The sequence below is a fragment of the Hippopotamus amphibius genome, chromosome 8, assembly GCF_030028045.1.
Source record: "Hippopotamus amphibius kiboko isolate mHipAmp2 chromosome 8, mHipAmp2.hap2, whole genome shotgun sequence".
Lineage (NCBI taxonomy): Eukaryota > Metazoa > Chordata > Mammalia > Artiodactyla > Hippopotamidae > Hippopotamus > Hippopotamus amphibius.
Genome location: NC_080193.1, coordinates 95,459,769 through 95,474,447, shown reverse-complemented (window position 1 = coordinate 95,474,447; position 14,679 = coordinate 95,459,769). Strand labels below are relative to the sequence as shown.

The following is a 14,679-nucleotide window of genomic DNA, read 5'->3' as shown; positions in this document are numbered from 1 at the left end:
ACATGTGTTTGTCATTCATTTCCACATTACACATTGGGAACATCTTTCAAATATTTCTCTAGATGTCTAGGTAAATATCTTCCAGATCTTTCTTTGTATTTTAAAGTTCTAAGGTCTCTTTGTAACAGCACCTCTTGCCCCCTCTAACTTGCCTTGCTCCTATGAAATTAGATCATCGAGTTTTTACTAGCAATAGGTAGAAAGATAATGCAGCCAAAATGTTGTGGGCTCTGCAGATATATGCAAAATCCCAGAACTACTTTCAAAGCAACTTTAACCTCCTGGGGATTATCTAAAAACTATAATGGGACTGGCCACTGGATGTCCCTCTTCACTTGTGCTGGGGACTCTGTCAGATGAAGGTTTCTTTAAGAATGTGAAATGTGTTTCTTATAGAAAGCTGTCAGATTCCAGAGAGTTCCCTACATGTCAGTGTCAGGACATTTTATGAACCACCTAGCCCTTGACAGACTTACTAGATATAACCTTCAGCTTCTCCTCAGTGCACAGGAGAGTGGCAACATCAGACTGGGAGGCATCACTGTTTCCTCTCCGTGCTGAGGAAAACCTGAAAGGGGAAAATACTTAATTGCAACAAATAGCCTGATGTTTTATGTGGTTGCCTGGTTACAAGCAAGCTCTGTGGTGAGAAGCCAAGTGAGACAGGAAGGGAGGCAGTGAGGAATAATGGATATATTGTTTGTGTTTGGACTGTTGATTGCCTTCTCTTAGCTCTTTTGCTGCTTCTGTTAATTTAACAGATGAGAAAACCTCACTTGAAAACAAGGGACTTAGGTTACAATCCTCTGCTGTTTAAGGAGATACTCTTGATGCTCCTCTTGATCCCATGGTTACTCAGTAGCAGGGCTGTTTTCAGCCAGCCCAGGATTCTGAGCAGGGAGAGAACTGTTTTCCTTCATGCTGTTTTCTCTAGTGTGGCAAATCTATTTTCATCACCTATGTCCATTCTGCCCCCAGCCATACATTATTGGAGTTGCTGAAATACAAAAGTATGGGAGCATTAGAAATTCAGCTCTGCCTTTCTTGTATCTGTTTCAGAAGTACAGAAGGATAATTCTTCTTCCATTTTTAGTCATATTTCCAAGTGTCACCAAGTGTGATATTACAAGTCCTCTTTTATAACTGAAATCAGAGTAATAATTCTAGCTTGAAATTTCAATTATGCTTCAGAGACATTTTCAGTGTTACAATGTCTTACTGTGGGATTAAATAAATTTTTAGCTTTCCTAGTGGTGAAGTCCCTGGGGATGTTAGTCCTAATCTTTACTTACATATTTAACTACTTTCTATATTTTTTGTAGAAAACTGCTGAAACCTTTTGTGTGTTGTATATGCACTTATGATGAAATTGACCAGGTTTTTTCAGTAGAGTTTGGATCCCATTAACTTAGGTTGACATTACTTGAGTTGGTTAGCCAGTATTTGACCAAAGAAAATATTCACTGTGGAGTAAAATCCAGCATGTACTGGTGGTCAACTGAAAAATCATAGCCATAAGAACTTTCCTTCGACAGCAAGGGAGTCATTTACTTAAATAATGAATTTAGCATCAGTGTTATTTACTCTAATGGTGGGTCTGTACCTGTGCCAAATGATGATGTGCATGGCAGAGTCTACTCACATCATGCTCAGATACACGGCTTGTTCTATTTTTATGGTGGCCATTTGACTTGTAGTTATATTGTAGCGCAATTGCTCTAAAGGAAGCCTCTGTTTATTGCAGCATTGTATGTTAATTTGGAATTGTTTTTTACTTTGGGCTGTAGTATTCAGGACTAGTAGCAAGGTATTTTGGTTCATTTTATGAAAATAGTAATAATAATAATAATAATAATAATAATAATAATAATAATGAAAAGAACGAGTTCCTTTGAGATTTTTCATAGATTTATTGGATTTCTCAGGAGGCTTTCTCATATGTATGAAATCCTGACTGATCAGCAGTTATGCATTTGTGCTGCTGACCCATGAATTCATGCACTGTTGCATAGCATACGTGACATACGCTGTTGTTTAAACACTAAGTTGTATTAACATTTGGTAACTTACCACACTATGGGCCAAAAGCTGTAATTTGTATCCAGATATCTCACAGTAGAATCCAGTTATGTTGCTCCATGGAGTGTTGTTGGATAGAGAAAGAATTGCTTATTTATTCATTATGCTTAATTAAAAACATAAGATACATCTACCCTAACCAGAGTTTTAGTCCCTGGATTCGGATTGCATGGTCTTTGGACAGCTCAATAAAATCTAGCGTAGGAGTCTATGACTTTTCATTTGTGTTTGTTTTTTGGTAAGGTTGGGTGACTATCATTTGCTTCCTTTTGCTTTATTTTTTTCATTTATTCTAAACAGGTGGCTTGCTTCGGTGAAGGTATTCATACAGCTTTCCTAAAGGCAATGCTTTCCACAGGATTTAAGATACCCCAGAAAGGCATCCTGATTGGAATTCAGGTAAGTGGTGTGTGGTTGTATGCATGCCTGTGGGCACATGCTGGGCCTTGATGGGGGAAATGACCTTAATGCTGGTATAGAAGAGGGGAGATTTGTTTAAAGTTCCACTAAAGAAAACAGCAACTTCTAGAAAGAATGGTCATTTGTTCTCTGTACATTCCCTGATTTTTGCCTTTTTCCATTGCAGCAGCCAATACAAATAAGTGAATAATCAAAAAAGAATGAAAAAAATCTCTAGTGAAGGGGTATTTATTCTGAATGGGATTTAGGGTACCTGAAAAAGGACTCTATTCTATTCTTTGGTTATATCTTTTCTACATTGTTTTTCTTAGTTCTACATCCTTAGACTCTGAACATAGGCTTTCCATAAGGTTGGGTCTCACCTCTTCTTTCTGTGTCTGTGTTTATGTCTATGTCTAGTTCTTTCTCTTGACCGTCCCCTTTGCCAGCTTACTCATGTCTGCGGTATCCACTCTCCATCTAAAACTATCAACTTTAAATCTTTATCCTCAGCCATCCCCTGTTTCCACCAACTTGCTGGATACCTCTATCTGGATGTCTCAAACCCAGCACATCCCAAACTGAAGTCAATATTATCTCCTCCCGACCTCTCTTCCTTTCTTCCTTACATTCATTCATTCACATTTCAGTTTCTACTAAATGTCAAAGATTCAAAGTTGAAGAAGACGTGGGCATTATTTGAGAAATTTTCTTAGCCTGACACTCTGTGATTAATCGAAAGTTCTTAAAAGGCAGTGACTTAATGGGCTTAAGAAAGTCAGCACATCCCAGAATGTACTGTGGAAGTTCTTGAAAAAGTATTACTTAGTAAACCTTCTAAGTCAAAGCAGGGTGAAGTAATTATATGTGAATATCTTCATACAGTGAAAAGGACATTATTGGTTTATTATTGCAAGTCAAATGTAAGTCTTAAGGCAAAATGGGAGCCAGGAAACTCTTGTTACTCTTTGGAATAATTATTGTGAGAATATACAAACTTTGTACATTCTTTGTTTGTTTATAAGTTTCCTGAAAAATAGTAGATATTTCCCAACTGATCATTCACTTTTATTTGAGGTTAGTAATTCTTGAAGCCTGTAAAAACAATGAGTGGTTTTACATATCACCCCTGCCATACTTTTAATAAATTCAAACCCTTCATGGTTACATACAAATCAATAAAAATATAATTAGAATAATACCAGGTATTTTCAAGTCAGTGGGTAATTTTTATAGATGCTGTCACATTAGGATGCCTTAATATCAGCAGTTAGACTCTGGAGACTGCATGGGTAGTGGCTTTAGAGAAGTTTCTGCAAAGAGTAACTTGGGATTTTGCTTCATAAAGGTGCCAGAAGGGCAATGGTGAACAGTTAGAACAGAGGCTAACAAGATGACTTGCAATTGTGAAGCTTAATGGCAGTTTAGAGACACATCACACCATATGAGAGACTCATCACATTATAATGGTTATTAAGTATTATTAAGTCACAAGTATGAAAGTATTTGTCCAACTTTTAGTTACGGCTTAAAGTTTAATGTGAGACCTGGGGGCATTCAGAGGAGACCATGCCCTTAGTTTCCGTCCTCACAACTAATCATAATAGTGCTAACATTTTAAAATACCACTTTAAGAAGGCAGTGATGTATAAAATTGTGCCTTGTTTGGTTCCAGTGCTGCAGGGAAATGTAAAGCAAAAATTAATTTGATCCCTGTGAAGTACTAGTATGATTTTGGCATCAGTGAACAGAATTTTTGCTTTGTAGGGAAAAAAGGGGGTTTGTAGAAATAAAGAAAAAGTTTTCTTAAAGCAATGAGGTTTTGTCCATTGAAGTTCTACCTTTCAGTGTATTCTTTTTTAAAGAAATCAATGCTCCATCAGCTACGTGAATTTTGGGAGAGAACTTTCTTCCTGTGCATGCATGTATAATGTAAGGAATTTAAATGTATATGTATTTTAATTGCAGAATTTAAAAAGTATACTTAAATAAATATTTAATAAAATTATATTTAATAAAATATTTGCAGCCGTGGTAAAATTGATCATTGAGACTCTAAGCCTCTAGAGATGGGCAAAAATCATTTTCTAACCTACTTTATATGGGAGGCAAAGCAAAGCTGCCAGCACCAAAGTACAATCTCTTCATTACTGCATGGAGGATTTTCCTTTATAGTGATTTCTTTAAAAAGGATAGTCATAAATTTAACTGAGCAATATGACAGAATATACTAACCCAAGAGTTAATAGCTAAAACTCACTGGGCATCTTCTTAGCTAGAATGGGACCAAATCTACCTAAGCTTCATATTAATTATGGACAAAGTAATTAGAATTCCATACTTCAGGATACGTTATACTTAAAAAAATTTTTTTTTATTTAACATGATTCCACTTGGCCAGAAGAATTCATATAAATTCATTCGAATACATAAAGTCAGAACTGAAAATGACCTAAAATAGTACTGCTAATATGTAAACGGGGTTAAGGCCAGTAAATACAAGAGAAGGCATTTAGCTGAGTTATGTAATGAAGCACTAAGAAAGAAAATCCACCATTGCATTTTGACTTCTTAAGATAATCATTCATTTAGCAGGATGTTATGTAGACTTCACGCACAAAAGAGCATGATAGCCTGCACAGTGGGAGTTAATCTGCTTTATTATTCCTTCATGTATAAATGAGGAGATTGGTCAACATCTATCCCATTTATTTGAAGTAAAGTTCTTCTTTTCTCGTCATCGCCCCACCCTGACCCAGCTACCTGCTACGAGTAGAAAGATTTAATGGAAGAAAGCTTACCTCTAATTTTTCACAACAGGTTGCAAGAGAAAACTGGGGGAAAAGAGAAATATGGAGGAAAGTCAAAAGTGACGCTGAGCCGGGAAACATTTTTTCTTATTGTTGGTAGTTTAACATATTTTAAATAGTGATTTATCACTAGCAAATGTCAACCACTTCTCAACATTTGGTAAACTGTGTGTGTGTGTGTGTGCACATGCATGTATACACACTTGGTTATATTTCAGTGTTCCTAATTTTTCTTTCTTTTCTTTTCCCTATCCTACTCCTTTACACATACAGACCCTCTGTTTCTGCCTTCTCAAAGTTAATTCTATGGTCAAATCACCTGGGAAGTTTGAAATATTCGTAACATCAATCTTGCTTAACTAGGACTTAGGAAAAAAAATCAAGATTTAGAGTTAGTCAAAGGATCCTTGTCAACTTAACTATTATATGCACTGTGTCTCTACCAAGACCCTTTCCATAAGCATAGATCCTAGTAAAAGAAAGGCCTAACGTAGGTTTATATGGCAACAAAATCATCTTTGGTTTTCCTGAAATATTTCCAGCCTCTTTTTATCCCATCAGGGTTTATTTTTAGTTGCAATGAGTAGGCAATCTGCCTTTTTTTGAAGTTTTCTGGAACACCCTTTAACAAGAAACGATTTACTCTAGAGTAGATCAAGAGCCCTCTTGTTTTTTCTTCTCTGATTGGGCTATTCAGCAATGCTTGTGGAGTGGAGAGCACCATCCTAACATCTGCGCTTCAGCATTGCTCAGAAACACAAAGCAAGCATTTTATTTGAAAAAGACAACTCCAAGTGACATGAATAACCTTTTATCTTCAGTACAGAATCGTTAGGACCAACCATAGAGTTGTCAATCCAGACGTCCCTGTGGAGTCCACAGGTATCACACAGTCTTAACTTGGCTTTGGGTTCTGTAGCCAGAAGTTGGATTAATGTGAAAATGATAATTGGAGGAAATGCATATATTTCCTCCAATGTATATATATTTTCATTTTTAAAAGACTTTATTTCTTATAAACGTTTTCCAGGAAATAAATCACCTTGTACTTTTCACCTTTAGTAACAAATGGTTTCTTACCCAGGTATTTTCAATCAACTATTAAATCTGGGGCTACTCAGATGCAAGCTGACAGCTGTAATTTCTTTTTGTAGAGAGGCTATTTTATGTGTCACAAGTGTTCAATACATGCTTGATAGAAGTTTATAATGTGACTATGAAAGCCAACACCCCAGACCAGAAGGCAGAGTAGTTCCCTGGCTGGAAACTGCCAATACTGTCATGTCGGATATTTATCTTTTCCACTTGGGGGACAGCACTGAAACAGCTCCATAATGAGGTTCTGACTGGTGTCTGCACGTCTTAGAGGACTTGCTGACTTATTTTACTTTAAAATGGCAAAGAAAAAATATTACACTCTAGTACTCCTCCTTCAACCTTTTTCATAGTGACTTTGGCCAAGGTTAATGCGTCTTCACCTCGAATTACAAAATGAGTGAAGGGTGGTCCTCCTATCCCCTCTTCCCTCCTATTCCTAAATGTAAGTGTGCATCAGAATCACCTGGAGGGTTTGTTAAAATGCAGATTCCTGGGATCCACTCCCATAGTTCCTGATTCCATAGATCTAGGGTAAGGCCCACATTTTTGTAATTTAAACAAATTCCCAGGTGATGCTATTTCTCTAGGGATCACATTTTGAGAAACACTATACTTGTGAAATAGTATTTTAGAAAACTGGTTCAATGTTATGTTATCACATGGTGGCCATATATTATCAGTGGTTTTTTGCCAAGGGAAAATGTAAGTGATTGAGAATAGTTCATTCAGTACACGATTAACGGGTCAATTGGTCAATAAGTGTTTGTTGGTCACCTTTATGGTGAGCTTCCCAATGTGCTTTGGTGCTTCCTTAAGTCTGTTCTGTGTTTAGCAGCAGGCCACAATGTGATACTCCGTATTAGGTGGGCTTGATGAAATTCAGAGATTCATTTAGAATATTTCACATATATTTGTTGTATTTCAAGGAGTCTAAAACAAGAAGAACACCTAACATGCCATTGAATTCAGTTCCTTGCTTTTTAAGCAGAATCAAACTTCAATAAATGACTATCCTAATTTTCTGCCTAATCTATTCTTTTTTTTTTATAAATTTATTACTTATTGGCTGCGTTGGGTCTTCGTTGCTACGTGCAGGCTTTAGTTGCGTCAACTGGGGGCTACTCTTTGTTGTGGTGTGCAGGCTTCTCATTGTGGTGGCTTCTCTTGTTGCGGAGCACGGGCTCTAGGTGCACATTCTTCAGTTGTTATAGCAGGTGGGCTCAATAGTTGTGGCTTGTGGACTCTAGACAACAGGCTCAATAGTTGTGGTACTTCAGCTTAGTTGCTCTGAGGCATGTGGGATCTTCCTGGACTAAGGATCAAACCCATGTCCTCTTCATTGGCAGGTGGATTCTTAACCACTGAGCCACCAGGGAAGTCTCCTAACCTATTCTTAAAGAGACTGCCACATAGCTCATTATTTTGCCCTAATGTCTTGAGTTACTCTCTGATTTTATACTTATTTTTTTATGTCTAGCAATGAGCTTCTTACATCTAAGACCGTTTCTTCCTGTTGGGTCCTAAGTAGGAATGAAAAGCTACTATCTTGGGCATGGTTACAATTTGTGCTCTACAGGCCGTCATGAATAACCCCTGAGCCTGCCTCAGCTAGGATTCATCCAGTTCCATTTATCTTTTCTATTTTCCAATAGTTTCCTCTCATAAAACTGCAGTTCTGGGAATGCGAGGGCCAGAATCTGAAAGAATTTTATATTTGAACATAGTCTTGGGGTCTCTTCCTAGGATTTAGATCTTTCCTCAAAAAGCTTCTGCAAGTAAATATTAGGAGGTTTTGCAGGCTAAACATTATCAACATTGTGCAAGGATCTTGATATATTTTATCACAATTCTTAGTTTCTCTGAAACTCTGAGAAAGATCATATCCATGATTTTTTTCAACCATTACTAACATGGTTTCTAATAGATTTTAAAACATTTTCTGAAGTAACCAAATCATGTCATCTGTTTGCAAACTTTTTATAAAGGAAAACAGCCATTTTTTTCTCATTTGAAGTGGAACGGGTATATTTTTAATTCTGTAAAATTTTGCATACTCTGTTTAGCTAGGTTACTCAGAGACTCATGTTAATGAGGTCAAGGTCAGAAGTCGACCATTGGGCAGGCCACTCAGCTTTGTTTTCTTTCACCCTGACCACTGTCTTGCAAATACTGGCTTTTGGTCAGGAAGGAGGTGTGTTCAGAACCCTGATGTCCATAGACAGTCCAGGGAAAGCAGGACCCAGAAACTGAACGGGTCCAGCTGGGGCTCTTGCAAGAGCACAGCAATGGACTCTAAGAAAATATCTAAACAGTGAGATCGAATGTTAAGGGAGCCTGTCAGGAAGGAACATATATGTGAGGAGAAAATTGGTTTGTGTTGTAAGTGTGACAGAGGAACACAGGTTTGGGAGCTAGGGTGCAGGGTCAGGAATCTAGTCTCTGGAAAGCTGAAAAAACAATTATTTTTAATGAGAGTAATAATAATATTTAATGAAAACTATTAATGAGCCAGTAATTGTGCTAAGTTACTGTGCTGACACATATAGGACTTACTCTTTGAATACTCACAGCAAGCCTATGATGTGGATGCTGTTACTATAACCATTTAACAGATGAGGAAAGTCCATCATAGAGAGGTTAAGTTGCCCAAGGTTACACAGTTTATGGTGGAGCCCCAAGAAGCAGATACATTAATATCCTTATTGCCGTTTTCTAAAAGAGGAAGTGGAGGCTCAAAGACATTAACGTTTCATACAAATGAATGGTAAAGACAGGATTTGAAATGCATCTTAGTCACTCCAGAGCCCATTCTTTTACTCTTTGCCTTAGAGTAAATGACAAACTGAGTTCCAAATGATCAACTTATTGTAGGGAACTGTGCATGAACTAGTTACTGAAGTGCAGTCCAAAGTTAGAATTCAGCGATTAGAACAGCTTGAACAGCAAAACATCCAACAAAGCTAACTCGAGCACCTAATTCAGGTGACTTTAAATTCCCCCGACCAGGAAAAGGGTTCATCCAGAACTGAGGGGAATCTGACTCTACATACAGAGACTAAGTGGATTAAATAGGGAGTGAAGGAATTTGAGGGGTAAAAAGTAAGACGGTAGAAAGCTAGACAATGTGGATGAAATTTCACCTATATCGGAAAATAAGAGCTTATACTCACTAATGGAGAATAAAAGGATAAAACTTGTCATCTTTGACTATAAAGCACCTGGCAATACATGGCATTGCCTTTTATGACATGAGAGAATGCCATATTGCATGACTAAATGAATAACATGTATATCTGGAAAGTGAATTTAGTTAAATTCCTGTAATTTCAGCAATCATTCCGTCCACAATTCCTTGGTGTGGCTGAACAGTTACACAATGAAGGCTTCAAGGTATGTGATGTTATTTTTTTTAAGTTGTTTTCTGTCAGCATTCTAGCTGCAAAAGAATATTGAAGAGTATTAATGAAAAAAATGTTGCAAAGTTTGACCTCTCCACCTGAAAGGTGTCTAACTTGATAGTTTCAAAACTTCAATGGAATAAACTAATTAGAAAGACTAGCTTTAAGTTTTAACACAATTACCACAAACAATAGAATTTGCTGGCTAAAAACTTGGAGAGTTTTGCTTACAAAGGGTTAAGATGAAGTTTCAATGTATTTCCATGTATTTTCCCTTTTTCCTTTTCCTGTTTCCATATGAAGTCATAGTTGCCAGCTGTTAGAGTTACAGGCAAAACTTCTTTGCCATGAATATCTCCACACAAAGCCTGGTTCTGTAAAACAGAATGAGTCCCAAGGTTCAGGGTAGGCCTGTGGTCATGAGGGTGTTTTGACCTGATAACAGTGAATCTCAGCCATCAATAACTCCTCATGTTTCTCCTCTATGAAAGCAGTTACAATTAAGGTTATTAAAGTTTTTCTTATTGCAAATATTTTAAAAATATTTAAAGTGCCCACGACTCTAGATGCTGAGTCTAAATCTCTATTTCTGACATCATTTTGCATCTTATATTCAAAGCTGTTTTTTCTGCTCTAGGTTTTAAATGACATGTATATCCCAGTGGGTGTCTTTTTTCCATGAAAACTTTCCCTGTGATGCAGTAACCGACTTTTCCGTTTTATTTATTTATTTATTTATTTATTTATTTATTTATTTGACTTTTCCATTTTAAATGCAGCTCTTTGCCACGGAAGCCACATCAGACTGGCTCAATGCCAACAATGTCCCTGCCACCCCAGTGGCGTGGCCGTCTCAAGAAGGACAGAATCCCAGCCTCTCTCCCATCAGAAAGTAAGAACTGGGCAGTGTATTCTGAGATAGAAAAATAGATGGAGGATTAACTTGGGGAACTAGTATGATATAAACATATCACCTTACCCTATTGCAAGTCTTCCAGAGCTCTTAGTCAACCAATTTAAAATGACTAAATTTGTGAATGAGAGTAAAGCTTCCTTCTCATGAACTTTGCTATTACTACAAAGCACATAATGCCATATATATACATGGTGACATGTAGCATCTTTCAAAATATATCCTAGTAAGTGTCCATTCTTTGACCGACACCAAGGTCTCAAGAGATGAGAACCCTGGGCATGAAGAATGAAATGCAGCACTGTGTATTTACGTCAAACATATTGTGTATGTATGTGTATATCAAGAATGCTCAGCTGCATTTCACTGAGATTGTGCGGCAATGAATCAGTCAATTTACTGAGGACTTGCTATTATACATGCAGGACACCACTGGGAATGCTATGGTAATATCATCTATTGGATTACCTAATTTGCCATCCTTTGATCAGGTTCGTTTTTGTGCCTTAGGCTATGTCATCATTAGGTTTTGTAAGACATTTATATCAGCACACTATGTGAGCCTTCAGGAACACCATTACATCAACACTTACAGAACTATGTGGCACAGGTACATGGTGGATTAGTCTCAGGTGCTCCACAATGTTACAGCCTACTGAATGGCTAAGTCATACCAAATTCTATGCGATATACTATGTGTTAGGGCTCTTAAGAAAGTAACCTACAAATCATTATCAAATTAATAAAAGGAGCAAGTTGTTCCGACTTTAGTAGACTCCCAATGAGGCTATAAGCCCTTCTCAGGGCTTTGTAAAACAATAATTAGCACTACTTCATGCTTTTGACATTTAAATGTCTCCTAGTGTGTGTAGCAGCCCAGCAACAGAATGTGAAATGGTTTGATTCAAAATCAGGTGCCTCATATTTTCACTCACAGTTTCAGCGGAGGCACTGGGAAGCAGGCAGTGAAGAAAGTTGACCTGGGCGGGCAGTGTAGGGGGGCCGGAACGGCCTTCCATGCTGGGGCAACCACCTCCTTGTAAAAGAGGGAATTGTCTATCAAATGACCAAGGCTTGCTATGGATAGATAGCATTTTAAAGAGAGAAATATTTCTATTCGATTAGTTAGGCATTCACCAGAATTCTTTCAAGAACACAATAGAAAATTAGATGTAATTTGAACATCTACTTAGGAATAAAGGAGGGCAGGTGTCAATCAACTCAGTATAGCGTAGACTTGAATGGTTAAGAGAGTAATTTACTTTAGTAGTTTAAAAACTAATTATAAAATATACATAGTCACCTGCACATTTGTGTTTATTTTGTTTATTCCTCCAGATTGATTAGAGACGGCAGCATTGACCTGGTGATTAACCTCCCCAATAACAACACCAAATTTGTCCACGATAATTATGTAATTCGGAGGACAGCTGTTGACGGTGGAATTGCTCTCCTCACTAATTTCCAGGTATGTTCTTTTCCTCAAAGAGAGCCAGCATGAGGGTTTTTATTTCTGTGGCCCCCTTAAGAGTGCACATCTTCCTTCTCTCTTTCTTGTAACTTTCAGAATGGAGAAGAATTTCTGAATAGAATCTAAAATAATGGTCTATTATGATAGGTCATGGCCTGAGACAGTTGGTGATCAAGAAGTTGAGGTGATCAGAAGCCATGGATAGCCACGGTTCTCTCATTACCCAAACAATTATCCTTTAAATAAAATGTGTGGTGTGGCATGGAATAAAGATATACAGTTTTATTCCACCATGTCTAAATGAAAACCACCACATAAAAGCAACAGGTTAATGATAATTAAAGATCCAGATATAGTGTAAACACTTGTCCAATTCATAGGAAATGATTGCAGGAGGCACGTTCCCTTCTACTTGGACATGACCCACCAAAATTTATCACAGGGAGAAGGACTCTTTGTCAAGATTCATTAACTTTCTGCCCATTGTATTTTTTTCCCCCCAAGTCAGTTTTAATTCCTGTGGAGGGGTGGGGGGAAATAAGCTTATTCATGTTGAGGTCTGAGTTATTGAAGAAGGTCCCCATTAAGTAAAAATGTGTGTGTCTTCCATCTCATGCCCCTTTGAAAATTGAGAACAAAACTGACTTTTTGCTTCTGCTTCATTAAACGTTTGCTTTCATAGCATATGTGTTGCTAAGATTCCTACCTTTATATTTTCAGGTGACCAAACTTTTTGCTGAAGCTGTGAAGAAATCTCGGAATGTGGACTCCAAGAGTCTCTTCCACTACAGGCAGTACAGTGCTGGGAAAGCAGCATAGAGAAATAGATGCCCCGTGTCCATTCTTAAATCAACCTAAGCCACTTTCATCTAAAGGGACTGATTCACAACTTTCTTTCCCAGAGACGAATATTGATATCAAACTTTATTTCAGTTACTTAGTTATGCCTTAACATCCTTTTCTTTCACAATTAAATTGTTGCCAGTCACTTCTTAAAAACGTACTTAGAGAGTCTTTCCTGAGTAACTGTTCATGAGAACGTCTTCATTCACTAATGTCTTATTTTTGGTGGGCTGAGCTTACCTACGTGCTTCTTTGCAGCGAACACTTTATGGTGCTGATTAATGATGATCAAGGTAGAAAAAGTTGCTGCTCTATCTTCTGAATTCTTTCTATATGTACTTTACAGACACTATTGTCATTGGTTTTCAGTAGCATCTGCCTTACTCAGGACACTTTAACAAGGCAAAGTACTATAAAAATGGTGAAAATGAAATACGGATTTAATTTATGAACTCCTCCATCATGATGTTTGTGTTTTACTTCTTTTTAATAATCACTCTCTTGGGCTTATCCAGGAATATCCTCATCCCCTCCCACAGTGCTGAATTTGAGAAGTGTGACAGAGGTCTTTAAAGTATGGATTTCTTTAAAAGACACTGGTTTGCAGTTTTGTGTTTTGTAGTATGTCAGCAAATGGATACCGCTGAGGTGGTTTTATTCTTGTTTTTTTTTTGTTTTTTGTTTTGGATTTTTAACCTGAGCCAAGTGAAATCTTCAGATTTATGCCATCTCTGCCACCCCCCTCTGTCCTGCCGACTGTGGAATAACTTGGAACTTATGTTCATTTCCTTCAGATTATAGATTCTGTTGATCTACTGAGTCCCATGCTGCAATGTGAGTTTGACACATTTTAAGCACACGGTCCTTGTTCTTTCTACATATAAGAAAAGTCCTTCCTACAGGGCAGCCTTTGTTGCTTTTAAACTTTTTTGTGTTATTACAAGTGCTCTAATTATGAACTTTTAAATAAAATACTATTAACAGGTGACAGTTGTATTCTTGCATTTATGTGTGCATTTATTTTTACACTGATACACAAAATCTGTTCATTTCTTTGATGAAACAGGGTTTGGGGCCAGGATTATATCTTTTTTTCTTTTTCTATAGAAAGCCCTATAGGGTATGAGCAAATGAATATTAAAAATAATGAAGCTTAAACTATTGCATTTCTTTTTCTCCTCCCATCCCTTGCTTATAAATCTCATGAAAAATTTATTATCTTGTTATGTGGTTACATTCTACCTTTGATCTGGATCCTTTCAAACATATAGCTACAGTCACACACTGACCAATGATTGCCACACATATATAATAAATTAAACTTTTAAAAAATGTCTTGCATAATACAAAGAAAAGCTTCAACCCAGTCAGAGGCTGATCCATATCGTCTGACAGAGCCAATGGCCATGGGGGTACCATATCCCAGAAACACCACCTAGAACCTATTTGTGAAGTTTCTAAGATACTAAGGACAAAATCGCTTTTATCCCTTCCCTTGATATAGATCTATGTGAAGACTTTTAAAATTCATTTTCTCCTTCTTTCCCTCTTATTATCACTGTGGTTGAGACCTTCATTACTTCTTCCCCACAATATTATATTAATGCCCTCCTTTATCATCCACTCATTCACCTAAAAATATTTAATAAGTTTTAGTGTAGAATATAC

General features: G+C 37.2%; 1 protein-coding gene across 1 annotated transcript in view; it reads left to right on the top strand.

Annotated features, from left to right (window-relative positions):
* The window catches only part of CPS1 (carbamoyl-phosphate synthase 1), a 126,524-nt gene extending 112,532 nt beyond the window's left edge, over window positions 1–13,992 (top strand). The window contains exons 34-38 of the mRNA XM_057745630.1: window positions 2,380–2,478; window positions 9,717–9,776; window positions 10,564–10,676; window positions 12,036–12,165; window positions 12,889–13,992. Of these exons, the coding sequence (XP_057601613.1) occupies window positions 2,380–2,478; window positions 9,717–9,776; window positions 10,564–10,676; window positions 12,036–12,165; window positions 12,889–12,987 (501 nt within the window). The 3' untranslated portion in view covers window positions 12,988–13,992. The remainder of the gene's footprint in view (window positions 1–2,379; window positions 2,479–9,716; window positions 9,777–10,563; window positions 10,677–12,035; window positions 12,166–12,888) is intronic.
* Window positions 13,993–14,679: the final 687 nt, after the last annotated feature.